Here is a 24,421-nt window from a genome sequence, read left to right as displayed (position 1 = left end):
AAAATCCAAATAAGCCCTTTTACTAATAATTATTACTTTATTTGCAAGAGCTATTTGCTTGAGTACAACACGTTCAGTTTCTAACATCAGCCTGTCAACCAGTAGTAAATGCCATAAATGTATATGAGAGCTTCAATGTCAGATTTAAAATTGAACAACTTTTCTAATCTAAAGACTTCGTTCTAGCTTGATGTATAACTGAGACAGGATACCCTCTATTGTGGTATATTAACTATTAACTTTTTTTCTCCACCAGTTCCCTGGCTGTTATTTAATGGTTAAATTTTGCTACATACATGTGTTCCTGTTTTAAATGTTTGCTAACCTCACTTGAGGCTTCTTTACTCTATAAATCGAGGCATGCTTCTCTACAGAGCAGTTATTGCTTGAAAAGAAATTTTCCATCTTGACTTGTACACATTTGTGAGTATTCTCTTTAGTGTGTTCTAACTTTTATTTTGCTTTTTGAATTTATTTATTTTTGTTGGAGACACCCAGGCTTGTAGTGCTGGGGGACTTCAATGTTCATTTTGGAACCAATTTGTCCGGGGCGGCTCAGGAGTTCATAGTGACCATGACAACTACGGGCCTATCTCAAGTAGTCTCGGGACCGACACACATTGCTGGTTACACACTTGATTTGGTCTTTCACTCTGATCAGGGTGGTGTTCCGTGGGTGGGGACTCCTGTGATTTCCCCATTGTCATGGACGGACCACCATCTGGTTAAGGTTGGACTCACAGTCACACCCCACCTTCACAGGGGCGAGGGACCTATTAGAATGGTCCTCCCGAAAAGGTTATTGGATCCAACAGGATTTCAAGAAGCCTTGGAGGAATTCAGTGTTGGCTCTGCCAGTGATCCTGTTGATGCCCTGGTGGAGAATTGGAACAGCAAACTCACCGGGGCAGTCGACATGATTGCTCCCAAGCGTCCCCTCCGACCTGCTTCAAAACTGGCCCCTTGGTATATGGAAGAACTACGGGGGCTGAAGCGGCAAGGTAGACAACTGGAGCACAGGCGGAGAAAGACTCGACTTGAATCCAACAGATTGCAACATAGAGCTCATCTGAAGACCTATGCTCAGGCAATGTGTGCAGCAAAGAAGCGATTCTTTTCTGCCTGTATTGCATCCACAAGTTCACGTCTGGCAGAGCTGTTCAGGCCAGGGTTGTGAGAGGACTAGTATGTGCCCCTCCTCCCTTGAATCAGAATTTGGAACCATCGATTACCCCCTGCAATGTGTTTAATGAATTCTTTGTGGGGGAAATCTCTCGTATTCGGGCAGACTTAGATTCCGTCTCCAGTTACTTCAGTATCTGATGTGGAGGTATCCAGCGACTCTTCTTTTGTGGTTAGGTTGGATCAGTTCCAGTTTGTGACGCCTGAGGATGTGGACAAGCTGATTGGAATGGTGTGGCCCACCACTTGTCCTCTTGACCCTTGCCTGACATGGCTTATAATATCTGGCAGGGGGTTCTTGTAGAAGGCCTGGTGTAGATTATAAATGCATCTCTTAAGGAAGGTAGGATGCCTCCTAGTCAATTATTAGACTGCTTCTGGCAATTATTATTATTATTAGACTGCTGGAAGCAATTATTAGACTGCTTCTGAAGAAGCCCACCTTGGATCCCTCAAAGCTGAGTAACTACAGGCCTGTCTCCAACCTTCTGTGGCTGGGCAAGGTAACAGAGAGTGGTGGCCTCCCAGCTCCAGACAGTCTTGGAGGAAACTGATTATCTAGCCTCATTTCAAACTGGCTTCCAGGGTGGCTATGCCTTGGATGGCCTGATGGATGATCTCCAACTGGGAATTGACAGAGAAAGTGTGACTCTGTTGGTCCTTTTGGACCTCTTGGCGGCTTTCGATACTAACGACCATAGCATCCTTCTGGAGCATCTGAGGGGGTTGGGAGTGGGAGGTACTGCTCTGCAGTGGTTCTGCTCCTACCTCCTGGGCAGGTTCCAGATGGTGACCCTTGGAGACTGTTCTTCAAAATCTGAACTTTTGTATGGTGTCCCTCAGGGCTCCGTATTGCCTCCAATGTTGTTTAACATCTCCGCTGGGAGAGATCATCAGATTTGGTGCAGGGTGTTATCAGTATGCTGATGACACCCAAATCTATTTCTCCATGTCAGTATCATCGGGAGAGGGCATAACTTCCGGACTTGTATGTAGTCCGGAAACTACAGTTGGTCCAGAATGCGGCAGCCAGGTTGGTCTCCTGGTCATCTAGGAGAGACCATATAACTCCTGTATTGAAGGAGTTAAACTGGCTGTCAATATGTTTCCAGGCAAAGTACAAGGTTTTGGTCATAACCTATAAAGCCCTAAACAACCTGGGCCCTGGGTATTTAAGAGAACATCTTCTTTGTCATGAACCCCACCGGCCACTGAGATTCATCAGGAGAGGTCCATCTGCATTTGCCACCAGCTCGTCTGGTGGCTACTCAGGGACAGGTCTTCTCCATTGCTGCCCCAAGGCTTTGGAATGTGCTGCCTAGTGAAACAAGAGCCTCCCCATCTCTGAAAAAAGTTTTTAAAGGCGCACCTGTTCACCCAGGCTTTTAACTGATATTGTTTTGATTGTTTTAATGTTGTTTTTATAATATTGTTTTAAAAATTTTAAACTGTGTTTTAAATTTCTTAGGTTTTCTTTTTCAAACTAATGTTTTATTTTTGTTTTTATCTTGTAAATCGCCCAGAGACGTGAGTTTTGGGTGGTATAAAAATACGTTAAATAAATAAATAAATAAATAAATAAATAAAATTAGAATATTTATACCCCCCCTCCAGTACACCACTGCTCTGGGCAATTCACAACATTAATAAAATAGATACAATGTAAAATAAAAATATAATAAAGTTAAACAGGTTAAAATTTGCTGTACATATGCTGGTAACCTCCAGACTTGACTACTACAATGTGGTCTATGTGAGGCTGCCTTGTATGTAGTCCAGAAACTGCAGGTGGTACAGGATGCAGCAGTCTGGTTGGCCTCCAGGTCATTTCGAGCTACACTGGCAACCAATAAGTTTCTGGGCAAAATACAAAGTGCTGGTTATAACCTATAAAGCCCTAAACAGCTTAGGCCCTGAGTATTTAAGAGAACGTCTTCTTCATTATGAACCCCACCGCCCGTTAAGACCATCCGGAGAGACTCATCTGCAATTACCACCAACCTATCTGGTGGCTACAGAGGGACGAGCCTTCTCTGTTGCTGCCCCGAGATTCTGGAATGCACTCCCTGCTGAAATAAAAGCCTCTCCATCTCTTACAACTTTAAAGACTTCTTAAAAGATGTTTTTTCACCCAAGACTTTTAACAAGACTTGCGGTTTTAAATTGTTTTAAGATTTTTATGTCTGTTTTAATTTGTTCTATGTTTTAAACAGCCCAGACATGGAGGTTTGGTGCTGTGTACAAACAAACAACCAGGCTAAAACCACATTTAAAATTCCATTTTTTTAAAAAAAAATTCAAATTAAAAGTTATTAATAAAAAGCTAAAAACAGAACTTTAAAATTATTATTATTATTACTACTACTACTACATTTCTATCCTGCTCTTCCTCCAAGGAGCCCAGAGCGGTGTACTACATACTTAAATTTCTCTTTCACAACAACCCTGTGAAGGAGGTTAGGCTGAGAGAGAAGTGACTGGCCCAGAGTTACCCAGCTAGTATCATGGATGAATGGGGATTTGAACTCAGGTTTCCCTGGTCCTAGTCCAGCACTCTAACCACTACACAACGCTGGCTCTCATATGCACTGCATTTCAGTTTTATCTTGCTAGACAGTATGTTTCATGCTGCTTTTAAGTAGTTTACAATGCCGGGGGGGGGGGGGGAAGAATCCAGAACAATTTGCAGAAAAGTTTCCAATTCAAGAATTTCCAGAAAACTCATCTCTGATCTATCTTAATCAAGTGTGTGCCTCAGAATAAAAAACAAATAATTCGAAAGTCTTAAGAAAAAGCGGCCCATTCCTGGAATTTTAAACAATAAGACATTTAGCAGACCTAACACTGTTTAACTCAACTGGAGTGAATGTCTGCTACAATGTCCTTGGCTATAGACCTCATTGACACTGGGAAAATGAAAGCAAGCAAAACCAGAGTCAAATCCAAAGCTCTTTAATTAAAAATAAATAAATCCCAGAACACCACAGCCCTCATTTGCTACCAAAAACTGTTAGCAGATACTGCCGCTATTAAAGTACTGTAGCACTCATTACAAGATCCTTTGGTGTGGGATATAGTGACTTGCACAGAAGCTGAAAGACATTTTAAAAGCTGGCCAGGGTAGGGAGAACAGACAGACACAGAGAGAGAGAGAGAGAGAGAGAGACAGACAGACAGACAGAGAGACAGACAGACACAGAGAGAGAGAGAGAGAGAGAGAGAGAGAGACAGACAGACAGACAGACACAGAGAGAGACAGACAGACAGACACAGAGAGAGACAGACAGACACAGACAGTGAATGTCAACTCCCTGTTCCTTTTGTAGACTACACTCTTACAAATGAGTATTTCTAGCCATATATGCAGAAAGACTCAAATAGAATCCAAGGAGTACATGTAATTTTGTCACCACTATCTGTATTTCAGTTACTTCTTAAAAACAAATTACAAAATAAGCCTGATACGCAAGTCACAAATCTATCCAGAAAGTGCAACGTTGCATATACTCTAACCTATCAGCACACAAAAGCCCTCTAATGTACAGAGTGAACTAATGTTTACTCTAAAATATTTAGCAAAAGAGTTGATGGGGAAACATGCAATAGATAAAATTCTGGCAACTGAAGGGTTTTTTCAGTTGGGTTTTTTCTTCAATTTTTTCACCAGACATTGGTTCACCATTTTGCAGAAAATTATGTGGGTAGCAATATGAAAAACAGGATGTCATGTTTATCCAACTCATGAAGAGTGGTGTAATATAATCTGTCTTGAGTTCCCACTCATGCTGTTGTTGATGTGGGAAAACTCGACTGAGGTCATCCGCTAGGATGCTGTCTAGGCCCTTTATGTGGATGGCTATCGGGTAGACCTGATGCACCATGCACCAATGCCATAGTTGCAGGCTGAGTGCACAAAAAGAAAGGGACACTGCCCCTCCCTGACGGTTGATGTAGGCTAGTGCAGTGGTATTGTCTAATTGCACTTGTATAACCTTTCCCTGTAGAAGTGGCAGGAAAGCTTTCATTGCTTTGAAGACAGCCAGCAGTTCCAGAAAACTGATATGACACTGTGCTTGTTGGAGGGTCCACTTGCCCTGAATCTGATGTTCCCCGCAGTGGGCCCTCCAGCCCAGCAGAGAAGCATCTGTTGTTAACCAAACAGAAGAAGTCAGCATCAGCTAAATTTCCTTCAAAACACCAAGAACAAGGAGGGCCATGCAACTGCTGTCCCATGAAAGAAAGCAAGGGCACTATGCTGGGATGGCACTATTCCCTTACCGTAAGAGCACAGCTGCACCAGACCAGTCCATCAAATTCAGCATTCAGTGTCCCACACTGAAAGTCTACAAAAAATTCACACAGGCAATGGCCCTCTTATCATATTGCTCTTCAACAACTGAACTCAGTAGCATACTGCCCATGAACCTGGGAGTTTCATATAGCCATCAAGAGTAGCAGCCATTGCTACTTGTGCTTCATGAACTTGTCTAACCCCTTTAAAAGCCACCTAAATGAGTGCCCATCAATACTTTTTGTGGCAATTTGTGTTTACTGCCACAATGAAGTGTTGTGTGAAGAAGCACTGTGTCTGTCCAGAATTTCCTATCAATTTCATTCAGTGACCCAGGGTTCTAGTATTATGGGAGAGGGAGAAAAACCTCTCTTTAAATATGTTGTCCACACCATGCAAAATGTTATAAACTATCACCTTCCCCCTGCCCCCACCAAATGTAAGATGTCCCAAATGTTCTAGTCATCATAAGAAGGTGCTTGAGCTCCCTGTTAGTTTTGATTGCCCTTTTCTGCACCATTTCCAGTTCCAAAAAATCCTTTTTGAGATGGAGCAACCAGAACTGTACACAACATTCAGTGACAGCACCATAGATTTGTACAAGGGCATTATGATACTAGTCATTTTATTTTCATGTCCTCATCTCTTGCCATAAATTACATATTCCCAAAGCTATTTCTGCAAAGCGTTTCTTTATGGAATTGTTGCCTTTGCATATTTAAGTGTGTCACTGACTACTGTGCATGGCTTTAAAGTTCAACCTCTTCTCTAGAGTGTGTCTAGATAATTTTATTGTAAGTGCTTTGTCAAAAGGCAGTAAGTGATACACCCTCCTTTATCCCTCTACAAGTCAAAAACTCTCCTATTATAAAAAGGCCAGGTGCAATCCAAGTATAACTATCATACTATATAATATACAAAGATTGTGCTGAGAAGAAAGCCTCCAAGGGCAGAGGATGTAGCTAGCATAAAAGCTATTCCAGAATCTAGAAATCAGGTCAGTATTCTAAAGCCTTAGAGAACACAGAAGCTATATGAAGTAGAATACTGCTTTCCCCTCTTTCCTCTTCAATTCTAGCACTGTTCAAGGGTCATGGTCCAGTGTGGCAACTCGATGGCAGTCTAAAATGAAGGGGGATCGGAGCATTGGTTACTCACCGTGAAGGCTTCTTCTGGAGGCTGAGGTCAAGGCCATCTCTACGGGTTATCCTCATCACGTGCTCCAGGGGCAGGACTTAAGTTAATTAGTTGAAGAAAGACCCGGGCTGAGGAGGATGACCCCGCCCAGTTCTTACAAGCCCAATAGACTGCAGTAGAGAAGGTATTACAAGTAGAGAAAAAAGGGCAGTGAGAAGGGAGACCCCCAGCGTTCAAGTCTACAGGTGGTGGCTCCGTGCTATGCTGAGATCAGGAACGTCTCCCCCAGATGCAGTCCAGAACAGAACGAGTGGGTTGAGATGGCCTTGACCTCAGCAACCAGAAGAAGCCTTCATGGTGAGTAACCAATGCTCCGTTCTCAGTTGCTGGGGTCAAGGCCATCTCTACGGGACATACCAAAGCTGCACGTCTTGTGGGAGGGACTAGACTAGACTAATCCTGGGGGAGAACGCTCTGAAGGACACGTCGGCCAAATGCTGCCTGGGCAGAGGCAAAGGTGTCCAGCTTGTAGTGCCGCATGAAGGTTGATGGATTCTTCCAAGTCGCGGCCTTGCATATCTCATGTAGAGGAGCGTTTGTAGAGAATGCAGCGGATGCAGCTGCCGCTTGAGTAGAATGGGCTGTGATCCTAGCTGGGGGTCGCAGTTGATGGGATTCATATGCTGAGACAATGCAGGCTCGAATCCATCTAGCGATGGTAGCTGAGGAGACCGCCTCACCCATGGAGACTGGTAGGTATGAAATGAACATAGTCTTGGATTTCATGAAGGAAGCAGTCCTCTTTATGTATGTTTTAAGGCAATGCTGGACATCCAGCTTATGCCACAGCTTTTCTTGGGCATGTAGTGGGCGTGGACAGAAGGTAGGTAGGAATACATCCTGAGAGAGATGGAATTGTGATAGGACCTTAGGTCTGAAAAAGGGGTCCGGGATGAGGCGGACAGAGTCCTCCGCAAACACACAGAAAGATTTATGAATCGACAAGGCCCGTAGCTCTGACACACGTCTGGCGGTAGCGACAGCCACCAGGAAGGCTAGCTTGAAGGAGAGCATTTTGAGAGAGACAGCGAACGATGTCCACTGCAGAGCCCTGAGAACGGTGTGTAAATCCCAAGAAGGAAAACGGTGAGACATCGGAGGCAATAGCAGCGTCGCTCCACGGAGGAAACGCTTGAGGAGTAGATGGACAAGCATAGACCTGCGAGAGGTGCCGGCAATCAAGCCAAGCAGCAATGCTGCTTGTCTTTTCAAGGTGTTGGGCTTGAGCCCCTTATCCAGGCCCTCCTGGTGGAATTGTAAAAGGTGAGTCATAGAGGCCGTGCCCTTCTTGATATGATGGTGGGAGGACCAGCGTAGGAAAGCTCTCCAGGTACATTGGTATATTCTGTTAGTGGAATCTCTGTGTGAGGCCAGGATAGTAGAAGTGACATTCTGGGGGAGCCCCCCCCTCCGCTAGGATCCTCCGCTCAGTTTCCATGCAGCTAGCCAAAACCAACCTGGATCTGGGTGGTGTACTGGTCCCTGAGATAGGAGGTTGGGGGAGAATGGAAGGTGCCACGGTTCCGCGATACTGAGATGGAGGAGCTCGGCGAACCAATGACGGGGCCAGTGGGGTGCCACCAGTATCACCTCTGCCTTCGAGGTCCTTATGCGTCTGAGGAAGCTCGCTAGGAGAGGGATAGGTGGAAAGGCGTAAAGGACCTGCGGAGGCCAGGTTGTGGACAGGGTGTCTGTGTCCTCCGCGGTCGGGCATGGCAACTTCGAGATGAACCTTGGGAGCTTTGCGTTGATGGGAGTTGCGAAGAGGTTGACCTCCGGGGTCTCCCACCTGCATGCCAATTGATCGAAAATGCGGGGGTGAAGTGACCATTCGCCCAGAAGGAGGTCCTCTTGGCTGAGCCAGTCCACCAGAGAGTTGAGGTCGCCTTTGACATGATGTGCTGTGATGGAGAGGAGGTGTTCCTCCGCCCACAAGAGTAAGAGGGTCACCTCTTGATGTAGTGATCTGGACCGGGTGCCCCCCAGTCTGTTCACGTGGGCCTTTGCCGTCGTATTGTCTGTCTTCACGAGGACATCCTTTCCCTGGACTATGTCTTGGAAGCTGGAGAGCACCAAGCGGATGGCCCTGAGCTCCATCCAGTTGATGGAATGCTTTTGCTCCAAAGGAGACCATCGGCCCTGAGCGGAGTGTTGGAGACAGTGGGCTCCCCATCCCCTGGTGCTGGCATCTGTGGTTACTATCAGGCGTGGATAGTCCATGTATCGTTTGCCCTGCAAGATGTTCTGGGGTGCCACCAGAGGAGGGAGTGACGTAGCGGTAAAGGAAGGGTCAGCAGAACTGGCCTCTTTAGAGATATGACTGTCTGGGGAGGCAGGAGAAACCACTGGAGGGTTCGAAGATGGAACCTGGCCCAGGGAACCGACTCGAGGGTAGCGACCATGAGGCCCAAGATTCTTCTGAGAGACATAAAGGGTACTGAATGGGAGTCCAGTGCCTGTTGGATTTCTGAAGTCACGAGTAGAAATCTGTCGTGTAGAAGGAATAAACGATACTGGTGAGTGTCGATTATAACTCCGAGATGGCGAAGGCGATGTGTGGGGACCAGTTGGCTTTTTTGGACGTTGTTAATAAAGCCGTGGCGCCACAGAGTGAGTAGAGTAGCCTGCAGATCGACGAGGCCAGTGTCTTGGAGTGGAATTGCAGGAGGAGGTCTAAGTACACAAAGGCCCTGATCCCCCCCAGGTGAAGGTTCACCAGGATGGGGGCCAGGACCTTTGTGAATACCCTGGGGGCTGAGGACAGCCCAAAGAGAAGGGCGGTGTATTGATAATCAATGCCTGTGTACTTGAATCTCAGGAGGGATCTGCTGTCTTGGTGGATCGGGATATGGAGATAAGCCTCCTTCAAGTCCACTGATGAGAGAAGATCCCCATGATGTAGGGATTCCGTGATGGCTCTGAGTGTCTCCATCCGAAATCTGTTGTACCGCACCCACTTGTTTACAAATTTTAGGTCCAGCACCGCTCGGAATGAGCCGTCCCTTTTTGGCACTGTGAAGAGAATAAAGTAAACGCCCCTCCCCACCTGGTCCTGGGGAACCCGCTCCACAGCTCCGATCTCCACGAGGTGTCGAATTGCACAGGTCAGGTTTGAGTGTTTGGTAGAAGAGTTTGAGTGTGGGGTAGGTAGGAATCTGGGCGGAGGAGGACCGTTCAGCTCTATTCTGTAGCCTTGCTCGATCACATTGAGCACCCATTTGTCTGTCGTGGTCTGCTCCCAGGTGTGCAGGAAGGCGGAAAGGTGATCTCCCAGGAGTGCCCGGCCCGAGTCATAGCTGTTGCTTGGACTGTTTCACCTGAGAGGAAGGCTGTCTATTTCCCTGGGTTCTGGCGGGGAAATGCTGCCGGTTCCAGGTTCCTCGCTGCTGCTTGAGGTCCCGATCCCGGGGCCTGTAAGAGGCGCGAAAGGATCATCTGAATGCTGGCTTGCCCTGTTTGCGGGGTGCGGAAGGCATGGTCTTCCACTTGCCAGCTTCTAAGCCATAAATGCCTTCTTCCCACGACTGATGCGGCAGAAGCCCTAGAAGAGAATCTGATGGCGTCGAGAGTGGTGTCCGCCACAAAGGCTTGGGCCTTCTGTAGCTTAACGGCTGCTGTCTAAGGCGGGGAGAGACCGTCTGGGAGTCAGCAAGGAGGTCATCGATCCAGAGGAGGCTGGCCCTGGCGGCCATGGATGCGGCAGCTGACGCCCTGGTAGCATAAGAAGAGTTGTCATGTACTCACTTCAGGGCCATTTCTGCTTTCTTGTCAAATGGGTCTTTGAGGGAGACTTCTCCATCTCACAGCAGCAGCGAATTTGAGACCAGCTGGGCCACTGGTGCACCTGTATTTGGCGTTTTCAGAAGAGATGCTGGTTCCTGTTGAAGAGAGTAAAACCGCGCCGCCGCTGCGGGCTTGCGCACCAAGGCGGGTAAGGCCCATTCCTCCCTAATGCTTTCAATGAAACAGGCAAGGAGAGAAGCATGTCCTTAGGTTTTGCCTTGGGAAACACTTAAGTCACCCTTAGAGACAGGGGTAGAGTCAGACTGGATCTTAGATTGTAATCCTATAGTTGTGAGGATTTTAGTCACTAAAGGGTTAAAGTCCTCTGGGCCAAACAGGCATTGAGAGACATGACTGGTTTCAGGCCCTTCACCCCCCCCCCCCACAACCATTCGCCATCCTCTTTATCTAAAGGGGTAGCTGGCGTCTGCGTCTCCTTTCCTGAGTCCATCTGAACTTCCTCCATATCACAATCCCCACCAGAGACCATAGGTCTTGCATACTGCAGTGGAAATGCAGGCTTGCGCTTTAAGGGGTTTGGATCCCCAAAGTCCCGATCTGAGAGTTCAGATGAGTGAATCCTGGTGGCCTGAGGGAAGGAGACTTTAGACTGTTTTGATGAAGCTTTAGAGTGCTTCCTTTTATTTTTGGCTTTTTTGGGAGAGGGAGCGGGGGCGGGGGCGGACTCAGAGGATTCCCCAGAGGAGGAAGAGTCCCGCTTTCTCTTTCTAGACCTCTTCTTAGGCTTTTGGGGGTTCAACTACAAAAAGGTGTCCACCATAGCGTTCTTGAACCCCGCCTGCCATTCTGGGGGCATAGAGGCAGGGGAGGCAGCAAACGGGGCCCCAGCGGTCAAGGTACCCACCCCCCATGGGCAGAGCTCATCACATTCTGAAGAGTAGGCGCCGAGGGGACCTCCATCGGAGCAGCCATGTTCTTGGCGGGCTTTTCGGGGCGGGCACCCTCTTGGGAGCGCCGGGGAAGGCGCCGCTTCCATGCTGGCCTCTGCCAGCGCTCTTCTCTCCCTCTGCAGCAGTAGCGGGTAGATCACCAGGCGCCCTGCTGCTGCGTTGCTCTGCAGAACCCAGGGAGGAAAGGGCTCTGCCTTCTCACCTGAGCTGGAGGAGGTCTGCTGAGCCGCTGAGGGGCGCGTTCCAGCACCCGAGGGCGGGAGACGTGCTGTGGCTGTGGCCGGCTTCCCTTCTGACGGCACTCCGGCAGGGGCGGCAGTGGAAGCGATGCATCGGGCGCTCTAGTGCCCTTTGGAAAGTCCCTCTTCGGCTTCCCAGCAGAAACGCAAATATGCAAAGGTGTTCCTGATAGCTCCATGGGGGGGGGGGGAGGGAGAGGAGGGTGAAGCGGGGAGACAAACAAAGAAAGAACGATCTTTTTTTTTGCTTTGCAGGAGAGGTAAGCAGAAGGAAAACAAGCAATAGTGGGCACAGGAAAGTAGCAAGGTAGAAAGTTGTGGAAGGAAAAGGCTATAAAACGTGGAGAGAGAGAAAAGCCTGCCTGGAGCTACGCAGGACTGAAAGAACTTGGCGGGGTCATCCTCCTCAGCCCGGGTCTTTCTTCAACTAATTAACTTAAGTCCTGCCCCTGGAGCACGTGATGAAGATAACCCGTAGAGATGGCCTTGACCCCAGCAACTGAGAATGGCAGGTTCAGCATGTCAAAGGCTTCTGCAGAGTAACAAAGTTTCAAAAATTGTTCCATTCCATCTAATGAATTGTTTTCCCTTTCATCAGCTGTATGTGTCAGGTATAGCACAACAATTCTCCTCAGTAAATTTTCCCTAGAGGGAAGTGGAAGCTTTTCTTAAAACTGTTTGGAAAGAGAAAATAGCTGAGAAAGAAGCTTGATTGTTGTCATCTTCTTTGAATACACTCCAAAGCAGAGTTTTGGTCCTTCACTGGTGTGTTTATTCAGATGTTGAATGGAAAAATGGCCAAGTTTTGTAGTCATCCACGAATGCAGAAATGTCTCAGCAGTATCCTTTTGGGAGACTATTCTCTTAGAAATAGTGACATGAATAAGCTCCCTAAAAAGAAAATCCTAAACTCTGCTTAACAAAGAAAGTTTTAGTCTCTCAATGTAAAAAAACAGATTCCTATTTCTATCAAATTACCAGACTAGATAAAGCCTGACTTCTAGTGGTTGGTAATGGTAACTTACCAATCTTGAAAAAGTATGAAAGAGTACCAGTACGAAAAAGTGCTCCCCAAAGAAGTTACTTACTACAGAAAGCCTATGCCATATTTTACTGAAGTTCAAAAAGAGTGCCAGTACGACTGAGGAACTAATCTAAGCTCTTTACAGATGCCAAAGTGCACATACACAGAGTTAAGTATTCTATTTTCCTTTAAGAACGTTACCCAGACATGGAAATGCAGTTAAGTATCACACTACCGTTTACTAGTTAGAAATCAATGATTACTAGATTGTTGAGGGCAAAGTATTACACAACATGCTCCTGCATATTACTGCTGAGGCCACCTCAGTCAACGTGCAAAAATCAAAATCGTATGGTACTTAATACTTGAAAATGCTGTTTTTAACAAGTCAAATGGTATTCAAAGGGTTATTTGTTTCACCATTCTATTCATTTTCATTGAGCTTTTAAACATTCTTGAGCAAAACTTCACTCTTAGGAAGAGACCACCACTAGTTATTGAAGCAATGCTGTCAATAACCTTACCTGGTTATCTTGATCTTCTGAAAAATCTATTAGCTCATCTTCATTTGCTTTACTACTGTCAGCTGAATCTTCGCTATAGTTTAGCCTGATTTTCTGTAAACCATCTGCATCAATCACAAATAAAAATATTTTTTAAAGTGTACCCTCTCCCAGATGAAAAAAAGAGAGAGAAACCACAAAGAAGAATGTATGAGTTTTATGCCAGCAACATACTCAAGAGGACAAGAGCCTAATTAAATTCATCCTTCCAAAAAGATGTTAGATCTGTTTTTATACATTTTACTTCGTTAGCAGAGCTTTTATGTTAAATTACATCCTTACATTTACCACAATAAAACATGAATTCTCACAAAAGCACTAATAACTATACCAAAATGGAAAGCAAATCCATTGACAATGTATCATATTGTATTTTAAGGACTCCTCCTACCACAGAAGGGAACCTTAGAATACAACCCAGTATATGCAGTGTTCTAACACTATTGTGTTCTAACACTAGCACATTCTTTCACAAGCAATGTGCTATGAAAAGTGCTTTGCAAGTTCTATTGAAGTGGGTGAATCAAACAAAGTACTTGTTTGATCAAACTAAGGAGACAGTTTCTTTTCCCTCCATTTGTATAATGAATAGTCTTCACTGTCATGTGTTTTGTTAAGTACAGAAACTCTTCATTGGTGTTTGCTTGTGTTCTAATTTACTGGTTGTGATTAATGCATCTCTCACCCTATCCCAAAGTGCTCCAGGACTTGGGGAGCAAGAGGAGAAGAGGAAATACTTCAAGGACAAATGCCATGAGATAAACATGACGGGGGCCGAGGTGGGGGGGGGGGGGGAATGAAACGCTCTTTGCTAGAAAGTAGAACTTTTACATCAGGCACACTAGTTTTCGACTTAGCAACATTATGTAGAATTCATCATCTTCCTGATATGATTACTGGAAAGACTTTTCAATTTTACCAAGAAATTTAGTAGGTGGCCCTTCTCAGCGTCCCAGGCCCAGGCTCGTGGGAGGGCCTTCTCTGTTGCAGGCTCCTCCTCGAGGAACACTCTGCCTCCTGAGATTCATAATTCCCCCTCTCTTCTGTCCTTTAAGAAACTCTTGAAAACCTATCTATTTTGCCAGGCTCTTAGTTTGTAATGTGTGTGTGGTGGTGGGGAGGTATTTTTTTTTCCTTTTCTCTCTTCCTCCCAATCTCCCCTGGTCTTCGTCGTTGTTTTAATTTATGTAAATTGCCTCAAGTCTAAAGAAGTCAGGCAGCTCAATAAATTTGCTAAACAAACAAATAAAATAACAGTGGCAGAAGCTCAAAACTAAAGATGCCAACCAAACTTAAACTGTGACAGAAATATATCACACTACCATATTTGACGCACTGCACCTATACATTATGATATTATTTCTTTAACTAACTCCATTATTTTTCGTTTTCAAAACTGGAGCCACTGTTCTTTAAAAAAATAAAATTTCAAGGTAAGAGCTATTTCTAACTATGCTGACCTCATTGGGGGGGGGGCTCCTTTAAGGGAAATAGAGCCCTCTTGAGCCCTAGAACCATCTTGGAAAGTGTGTACAGAATGCTGGGGAGTGTAGTCCTTCTCAAAGGTTTCTCCATAGAGCTCTATGGGGAAGGCACTCAGAAGGAGAATACTCTCCAATGTTCCAAGTGCACCTTCCAAGATAGTACTGGGGCTATAAGAGCTTCTCCATCTCTGATTGTTGTTTAAAAACACACCCATTTTCTCACGCTTTTAATTAAAACTACTTTTAAATGGTTTAATTGTTTTACTCTGTGAATTATTTTTATTCTGTGAAAGTTGTTTTATATTGTACTTTGGATTATGAACACCACCTATATATCAATATCAGGTGGTATATAAATATGATAAGGAAGAAAGGAAGAGAGGTCCTTTTCCCTAAAAGGAGCCCCACTGAGTGGGGAGCAAAACACATAGGGACATAGGAAGCTGCCATATATTGAGTTAGACCATAGGTCCATCTAGCTCAGTATTGTCTATGCAGACTGGCAATGACTTCTCCAAGGTTGCAGGAAGGAATCTCTCTCAGCCCTATCTTGGAGATGCCAGGTAAGGAACTTGGAGATACTCTTCCCAGAGTGGCTCCATCCTCTAAGGGGAATATCTTACAGTGCTCACACATCAAGTCTCCCATTCATTTGTAACCAGGGCAGACCCTGCTTAGCTAGGGGGACAAGTCGTGCTTGTGACCAGCTCTCCTCTCCAACACAGCACAGCATGGTGGGAATGGCTGCCTCTACATGATGCCAGAGGGCCCGTGTGGTATATTCGGCTTTGGCTGAACCTTCACAGAGGCCTAATAAACAATTCGTCAGAGTGACGCACTTAGACTTGATGGGAGCTGTTGCTGGCTACCGGACCTTGCAAGGAACACCACCGATCACTTTCCACTCTGGTTACATGATTACTTCCATGCTCCATACATTTTTGTCAAATGAATTTAATAAAAGTACAAACTACTTCTAATTTCTATATTTAAAAAAAGATTAGTACTTTCAGTATGTTGCATTTCCAATTTTGAAAATGGTAGTATCTCCAACTTTTGTTGTTGTATTTCCAGAAGAAATACCAAGGATCCTGGTATTACCAAGGATCTTGTCCCATCCATATAATATTTCAAGCCAAAACAGAGATACAAAACTCTCTGCTGTGATTATATTAATGTTTTGAAACACCAAGTTACTACCAACCATTGGATGCTCAGCTGAGGAGAAATGTGCAATGGCATTAAGGAGTCATCTGATTTTTTTTTATTTAAAAAATGGAATTCCACTTCACACAATAATATGAGCTTATATGCTTAGTGACATTTTTGTTTATATCTCCATACTGTCAATTCAGATAGGCAGATTCACTCCAATGTGTCAGGCAGAAGCATTTTCTAGGCTTGCTAGCAAAAACACTTGTAGATGGAGATGTCAGAGATTGGACCTGGGACTTTCTGCATGCAAAGCATATGCTATCTCTCTAAAACCAGGACACATGCATTTGAAAAAAATAAGAATACAGTAGCCACTTCAAGCAAAAAATTTCAAATCAGAATGATTGGCTTACCAACTGCAACATTCAAAAATGCAACTATAAGCAGTTCCACAACTGTGTGCCTAATCCACATGCATCCTAATTTTAATCCTGTACGCAAGCATGTCATAAATATGACATCTACATGGATGACATCTAGTGAAAAAATTGGACTCCCAAGTGCACCAAACCCAGTGTTTTACAACAGGTACAAGGATTAGTGCAAGTGTCGGCTGTATTTTTCAACAAAAGTGCTACATTCTGAAGTATTTTTCCCAAGTGCAACTTGTTTATTACTTGTATTCCATTCTTTATTTAGAAAGCTTAGAGCAGTACTTTCCATCCAGGCACTGATTTGATCCATACCCAATCAGGGTCAACAATGCTACATCCTAAGGCCCCTAGTTCATTTACTGGTACTTGCTTCACTAGTTAAAGTGCTGTATTTATTATTTATATATATTATTTATAATATTATTTAATAATAGCAGATATTCTGTTATTAATATATCAGACTTTCAGATGCATTTCTAAGCTCCTGACACTAACACATAGATAGGACGAATACCCACCAGTAGCCTGTATGTGAGTTTTCTGTTCACACTGCATGCCATTTGCCTCTGAAGTCCTATGTTCATGTTTGTGACATACAGATTCCACAGTTCTCAAGTCTTCTGTGGTACTATTTAACTGATTTAATTTTTTTAAGCCACTTTTCCCAGAAAGGTTTCTTCTGCAATACCATAACTCACTCTCCTCAGCTTCTGTGCCTGTGTCCGTTAATGCTGCAATAGGCTTCTTGCTCAGTGCCTTCTTTGTTACAGCTGCAGATGAGGAGTGTTGCAATATATCCAATTCACTGGGTTTACGTGGCGAAGTGCTTCTGTCTTGATCTGAAGAGGAAGATTTAACCTGTGTAGATATATGATCCTGGAAGAAGGGATTGGGCTCATGCATAGGTTTCTCTAAACCTGGAAAACAGATGACAGCCAAAAACCAATGTGCCCTGCAATGCAAGACACAAATCAGAGATTTAACTCAATAGCTATATGTTATACCATGTTAGAATATTAACCATTTAATATATTAGATTATTCCCAAGTGCTTAAAAAAAAAAACATTCTTCCTGATCATCTTTGTCAAATGGATCTACAAATCCATTTACATTTACAAATGAATACATTATGGCCATATTCAGATGTAATAAAACCATGGTTTCATTGTTACAAGACCAAGCAGACACAGAAAAAGTACTCCCTTTTTATGCATGAGGGAACAAGATCAGAAACTTCCAATTGCAGTTTGCAACAAGCCACAGTTTTCCATTTCACCTGAATACAGCAGTCATCTTCACTATTTTTCAAGCAGGTGTCGCTTTGGCAAAAGCCTCCAATATGAAAGCCATTTCCTGCTGTGGTGATCTGTACAGTGCTACATTCTGTCCAGCACCTGCTTTGGAGTGGGGGGCTTGAAGAGAAACAAAGCCCTGTCAAATTCCACTGCATCTTGGAAGGTATACACAGAGTACCAGGAAGTGTAGTCTTTCCCAACACTTTCCCTATAAGCGATCTGTGGGGAAAGCCCTGGGGGAAAAATCATACTTCCCAGCATTCCATGTGCACCTTCCAAGATGACAGTACAGCTTGAGAGGGTTCAATTTCCCTTCAAGGAGCCCTAATGGTGCTGGACAAAGTGTAGCAATTCACAGTAGGAATGGCTGCCTCCACACTGCACCAGGGAATACACTGAGTATTTCATTTTGCAATTGGTGGTGTGTCCAGAATGGCGATGCAGCAGCAGCTTGTTTTAATGAGCTCTCTAGACTGAAGCTATTTTTGAGGAACATTTTTTGGCATTTTAAACCTCCTTAAGCCATTTTTGGAAGGGTTGTATATAAATGAAGTGAAATGAAATAAATTTTTCTTTGGGTGTTTTTTTTTTTTTTAGTACTTTTAGCTGGAATTGTTTTATCTTGAACTGGAAGAACACAAAAACATTGGGATTTGAAAGTATTTTCAATTCTGAAGTCTGGAAGATACATCTAGCAGATGGAGTTCCACAGACAAAAGCTCTGGAACAGTGACTCTTTTAAAGTTGCCTCAAACGAAGTCGATATATTAGTAAAAAGGCAACATGGACTCAAAAAAGAGATTCTGCACATCCCCCAACCAGGGAGCGGCCAAAGTAGGAAAACAGTTAAGAATAGATCAACTTTTAATGGGAAAAGCATTGTAGAGTGTTACTGAAACATTTTCCACAAACAACAATATGCAGTGCTGGAATCCAAATCACTATGCCTAATTAAGAAACAGAGGCAACCGACTTGCCAACTGATTGTGAACAAGAAGAGCTTTTTCATTCTCAGGGCGACATGCAGAAAATGCCTTTTCCACAGTGATTCTAGCTGAACGGACACTCCTCACTGCTGAAAAGGTTGTGAATTTGTTCCAGTAACTGCATGGAATTTGGAGGAAACTGGATGGATTAAGGAAAACATTTGATGTTTTTCAGGTTAATTTCAACCAAGAAGAAGGAGTTTCGAGTTTGCAGCAAGGGAAGGGATTCAATATAGATAACCCTGTAAAGCAAAATAAGCCAACCAAACTAAGTGAGATTCTGAGAAATGCCTCCTAATCGAACAGATCAAAGAGCTCATACAACTCATGGAGCCTGCAAAGCAAACAAATGGTACTCTTCATTGGCATGAATGATCTGAACAGAAATTGTTGGGTAAGCTGAAAAACTGTGCTGGTCTCTCTGAGTAAATTATTACTGTAGTAGCCCAATTAGACTTAAAATTTATTACTTGGCTCCCTAAAGTCTCTATTTATAAAATATTAGTATTTAGATCAACCTGTAATTCAATCTATGCTCCAGAGAAATGCGAGATTATTTGGCCAGTTTCCAGATCTTTTCAACCAGTTTTTCGAGAAAACACTTGCTTCCTTCTGTGCCAAAGTAGGGTTAAGTCAAGCTCAGTGAGCCTAAGGATAAACTATTATGACCTTGAAGATAAGGTTCCCAAGACAAGTTGTTGTATAGGCAAGCAACCAAATAAAACATCAGCTCTAAGCATTTAGAAGCTAGGCAAAAGCAGTTTTTGGACTCTCTCACAGAAGAATCAAATGTAAATGACTGCCTTCATATACAAGATCTGGAAAATTTAAATGAAGTTATAGCAGCTTTCAAGGACATTAAAGGCTCCTTGATAATGGCTTGCGTGCAGCCAAGGCACTGACAAACTACAACCCAGATGACACTAATGTTAAAAATGATACCAAAATGGAAATATTGGAGACCATGCAGGGGGAAACAGGTCAAGATAAGACACAGTACCACTCCCATAAGATCCCTTACCAGATATTCGAGCCCTAATGAACCACTGGAGCTAATTGAGTTAAATGACTGTGTTCAGGATATACAGTATGCCAGGTGATAATGGAGACAGGAAGCCCCCATTAAGCTACCTGATCTCCAGGGGGTGAACTCCCTCATGTGGCATCCTGTGTGGCACGGAGGAATATTAATTCTCTTTTGGATATATCCACTGTCAAAGAGGACCCCAGCTGCTGTTCTCTGAAAGAATGTTGTGTGACAATGACACAAACTGCCCAATTAAATCCAGAAGATAGTGTGATACAGGACATAAAACCAGACCGCAGGATCATGTATGGATTGATATCCTGCTTTGTGAGCAAAGGAAGATGTGCATACACCACAGTTTGTTATATTCAGACAAAACCAGGAAATTACAGTTTGCTGCAAACAGTGATTGGAAGCCTCTCATGTCTACAACCAGACATTTCTCAGTGCACATGGTGGGGGCTTTGAGGAGGGGGGGAATCACACAAGGTCAAGCACTAGGTTTGATTGTTCTCATAGTGGCAAAACCATGTTTTATTGTTGCATCTGAAGTGACTCTATGGGTGACAACCTATGGATGTACAACTTTTGAGTGTCCCTGCTGACACCATAATAACTGAATTCCTACAGAAAAGTATACTGAAGTGATATTTTATTTTAAGAGTTCCACTGTGCTCTGTGGCTTACAAACTTTCCTAATCTAAGAGCAAAAAGGTTAACCTTCAAGTGAATGCAACTGAAGCCTAATTCATTATCACTTTATCAAAGTTAATTTTATGTGGGAAATGTGTTTGTGCCCTCATGTGGTCAAAAGTGAAATTTATCATCCATATTATATGACTGATGAGCATATTTTAAAAATGTGTAGGCCACTTTTCAGCAAAAGCCCCCAAAGCAGCCTACATTCAAGCAAACACATTGACAACTACACCCTCTTGGCCACAAGCTCAGGGACCCCATCACCACCTAGGATTGAGTTCTAGCCCTATCCAACCCAGCCCACTTTGCAGCACCTTTTCCAAGAATCACCATTGCCCGTTAGCGCTGCTGATGATGGAGAAGGAACATTCCATCTGTGAGTGAATATCTAGCTTCCTCCTAGGCAGAGTTTTAGAGATATTACCAGCACTGCACTTGGACTCGAGCTCTTTTCTTCATCTACATGATTTTTATGGTTACAAAGGCATTTTGGTCTCTTATTCTCCAAACCATGAAATGTCTAGATTTTGAGCCTCTTAGGGACAGGGGTATTTACATTTAGAAAAAATGCTGTAGGCTTTACTGAGTCTATAGATAGCATGAAATATGAATCAAATCAATCGTTAGAACAAAATGACATCACTAAACATAATAAAACCCTAAAATAATTTTCAAAATGCACATCAGCAAACACAGAAACAACAAGAGTGTACAAAAGAGCTAGGGGTATGCATGAACCAGTTTGGACTAAACTGGTTCACAACAAACTGGGCTGGTTCAACCAGTCCGATTGTGAACCGAACTGGCCTTCAAGAAGGCCAGCTTGTCCGCGATCAGACTTGCGGATGGTTCACCATGCTTCTAAAAGGGAAATCTGGTGAGAATTCCCCCTTACAAGCAAAAACGAAGCCTTCACAAAAGGCTTCTAAAGGGCAGCGGGGGGGGGGGGGGGCAGACTATGAGATACACCTAAAAGCAGATAAGGCCCCTTCCTTACTGCCCCTGGCCCACCATGGAGCAGTGGTGCTCCCTCCCTTAAGCAGTCTGTGTGCAGCAACAACAATGCCTTTGCGCATGCTTGGAGGTCATTTGCGTTGACATGCTGAGCATGCAGAGGCAGGTCATTGCAGGAGCCATATTGCCAAGTGTAGGCTGCTGAACGTGGGATGGGATGTTAAGAAGAGAACTCTATCATCTGCTTATAGGTGCATCTCGCTGTGCCTCCGTCCACTTTAGAAGCTTTTTGTGAAGGCTTTCCCTTTGCTTGTAAAGAGGAATCCTCACCCGATTCCCCTTTACAAGCCCACTGAACCACTGACCTGTTTTGGCCAAATGAACTGGTCACATAACTGTGGTCCGATTCGAATTCGATCCAAATTCAAAATAAACAGTGGAAACCAGTTCTGTGCACACCCCCATTAAGAACATAGGAAACTGTCTTATACTGAGTCATACCATTGGTCCATCTAGCTCAGTATTCTCTGCACTGATTGGCAGCAGGTCTCCAAGGTTTCAAGGAGTCTTTCCCAGCTCTACCTGGAGATACCAGGGACTGAACCTGGAACCTTCTGCATGCAAAGCAGATGCTACACCACCGAGCTATAGCCCCATTAAGTGTAACGTAAGGGAGTAGAACCAACAAACAAGAAAAATCCAGGGGGGACAAAATCAAACTTAAACTGAAGGCAAAGACAAAAATTATTGTCTTTGTTACACTACAAAAGGCTGGCACAGAAGGAGTTATTTATTTATTTACTGACATTTTCTTATATACCGTCTCCTCCAAAGACTCTAGGCGGTGAACAACAAAACTAATAAAAATTAATTAAAATAAAATATAAAATAAAATAAAATAAAATAAAATAATAAAAATAATAATAAGGCAAACACCTGGGTGGATCTTAAGAAGGGCCTTAAAAGCAGCCAGGAAGGGGGCTGAAAAAATGAGGGGGAGGGAGGGAAAGAGTATTCCAAAGAAGAAGGGCAGACACAGAGAAGACCTTCCTACAGGCCCAGACACCACACACTATACCAGGGCCTGGGACACTAAGTAGGGCCAGCTGAGAAGACCTCACAGGCCAGGATACAACTGGCCAGGAGAGGCAATCCCGGAGATCAGGTGCTAAGCCCATAAGGGTTTTGAAGGTGAGAACCAGAACTTTCAACTGGACCTAGAAGCAAACAGGCAACCAGTGCAGCAACCATCAAAGAGATGTGACACTATCAAATCTACGGCCTCCCATAAGGAGGCAGGCCGCTACATTCTGGACTAGTTGAAACTTCTGAATAGTTTTCAAAGGCAACCCTAGGTAGAGCACATTACAGTAATCCAAACAAGAGGTAACAGAGGCATGAGTTACTGCTGTCAGGGCCTGCCAGTCAAGAAAAGGCCGTAATTGGCGAACCAGCCAAAGCTGGGCAAAGGCACCCCTGGCCATGGCCTCCACTAGCTGTTTAAGCAGGAGCTGGGAGTCCAGAAGGACCCCCAGATCACGAACCATCTCTCTCAAGTGAAGCACAACACCGTCAAGAGATAAACTCACACATGGCAATTGGCCAGATTGCAAACTGAATAAGAACAACTCTGTCTTGGAGGAATAGAGCCTGAGCTTGTTTTGGCCCATCCAGGTCCTGACAGCCTCTAGACACTGAGCCAGCACATGGACAGCATCAACTGTTTGGCCAGGGGTAGAGATATAAAGCCGAGTATCATCAGCATATTGATGAAAACTTAACACAAACCGACGGATGACCAGGCCTAGAGACTTCATGCAGATGTTAAAGAGAATGGGAGAAAGGACCGAGCCCTGTGGAACCCCACAAGAAAGGGACCAGAGCACAGAACACTCACCCCCAATCGACACTGACTGGAATCATCCCATGAGATAGGACTGGAACCACTGAAGAACAATGCCCAAAAGGCCCAGCCCACTTAAGCGCTCCAGAAAGATAGCATGGTCAATGGTATCGAAGGCCGCTGAGAGATCAAGAAGAACCAAGAGCGGTGCACTTCCCACATCAAGCTTACAAAACAAGGCAACCAATGTCATTTCAGTGTTGTGCTGCAGCCTAAAACCTGACTGGAAAGGATCCAGGAAATCAGTTTCCTCCAGGACTCTCATCAACTGAGCACAGACCACCTTCTTCAGAATCTTAGCAAGAAAAGGTTATCCAGATTGTCAGGGTCAAGAGAAGGCTTCTTCAGAAGAGGGTAGACCACAGCCTCTTTAAGGACTGATGGAACAAACCCCTCCTGAAAAGAGGATTTAACTGTCTCCCAAAGCCAGGACAAAACATTCCCTCTCACAGCCCTAACAAGCCAGGAGGGACAAGGGTCCAGGCTAGAGGTTGCTGTGCACATGTTGGCAAGAATCCTGTCCACATCATCAGCCTCAACAAGCTCAAAAGGTATCCCAGATAGTATCACAAGACTCAGCCTCTATTACCTCAATGGATACTGAGCAATTGGAATCCAACTTCGATCAAGCAAGCAACGTTATCAGTGGTAAACCTAGCAAACATGTCACAGTGGCCAGATGGAAGGTCACCAGAATCAATGCTTCCCAGCCAAGAACGGGTGATTCAGAAAAGGGCCGCCAGACGGGAATCCGCTGATGAAATAAGCACGGAGAAATGAGTAGATTTTGCTGCCCTTATCATCACTATATACTTCCAAACATGGGCAAGCAACTGTGCTTGGTTGGCTTCTATCTTAGTATTCTTCCAGTGGCACTCTTGGAGTCCTTTGACTCGCTTAATCTCTTAAAGTTCCTCAGAGAACCAAGGAAGCTGAGATCCACAAGCCCTAAGATGCCACTCAGAAGTAATCTTGTCAAGTGCCCTTGTAGCCCCAATGTTCCGGGCCTCAACGAGTAGTGCTGGCAAGTTGCCTATCAGATTGCTGGGCAACTCCCCAAGTGCCCTCTGAAAACCATCAGGATCCATAAGGCGACTAGGGCAGACCACCCTAATAGGTCCAGTGCCCCTGTGAAGGGGAGGAGTGGCAGTGATCCGCAAACAAATTAGGGAGTGATCAGACCACGACAAGGGATAGATGGGTAAGTCCCCCATTTTAAGATCATGTCACCACTGCTCCGAGACAAAAACCAGGTCCAAAGTGTGACCACCAACATGAGTCAGGCCAGAAATA

At 44.5% G+C, this 24,421-nt stretch overlaps 1 protein-coding gene across 4 annotated transcripts in view; it reads right to left on the bottom strand.

Annotated features, from left to right (window-relative positions):
* The window catches only part of SENP6 (SUMO specific peptidase 6), a 123,717-nt gene that overhangs the window by 15,515 nt on the left and 83,781 nt on the right, over positions 1 to 24,421 (bottom strand). For 3 of the 4 annotated variants that reach the window (XM_053286930.1, XM_053286931.1, XM_053286933.1), the window contains 2 exons: positions 16,782 to 17,215; positions 13,152 to 13,255 (listed from right to left, as the gene is read on the bottom strand). In XM_053286930.1, the coding sequence (XP_053142905.1) occupies positions 13,152 to 13,255; positions 16,782 to 17,215 (538 nt within the window). The remainder of the gene's footprint in view (positions 1 to 13,151; positions 13,256 to 16,781; positions 17,216 to 24,421) is intronic. The other variant, XM_053286932.1, reaches the window with a different exon arrangement.

This window comes from Hemicordylus capensis, chromosome 1 (assembly GCF_027244095.1).
Source record: "Hemicordylus capensis ecotype Gifberg chromosome 1, rHemCap1.1.pri, whole genome shotgun sequence".
Classification (NCBI taxonomy): domain Eukaryota; kingdom Metazoa; phylum Chordata; class Lepidosauria; order Squamata; family Cordylidae; genus Hemicordylus; species Hemicordylus capensis.
This window is presented reverse-complemented; position numbering and strand designations above follow the sequence as displayed.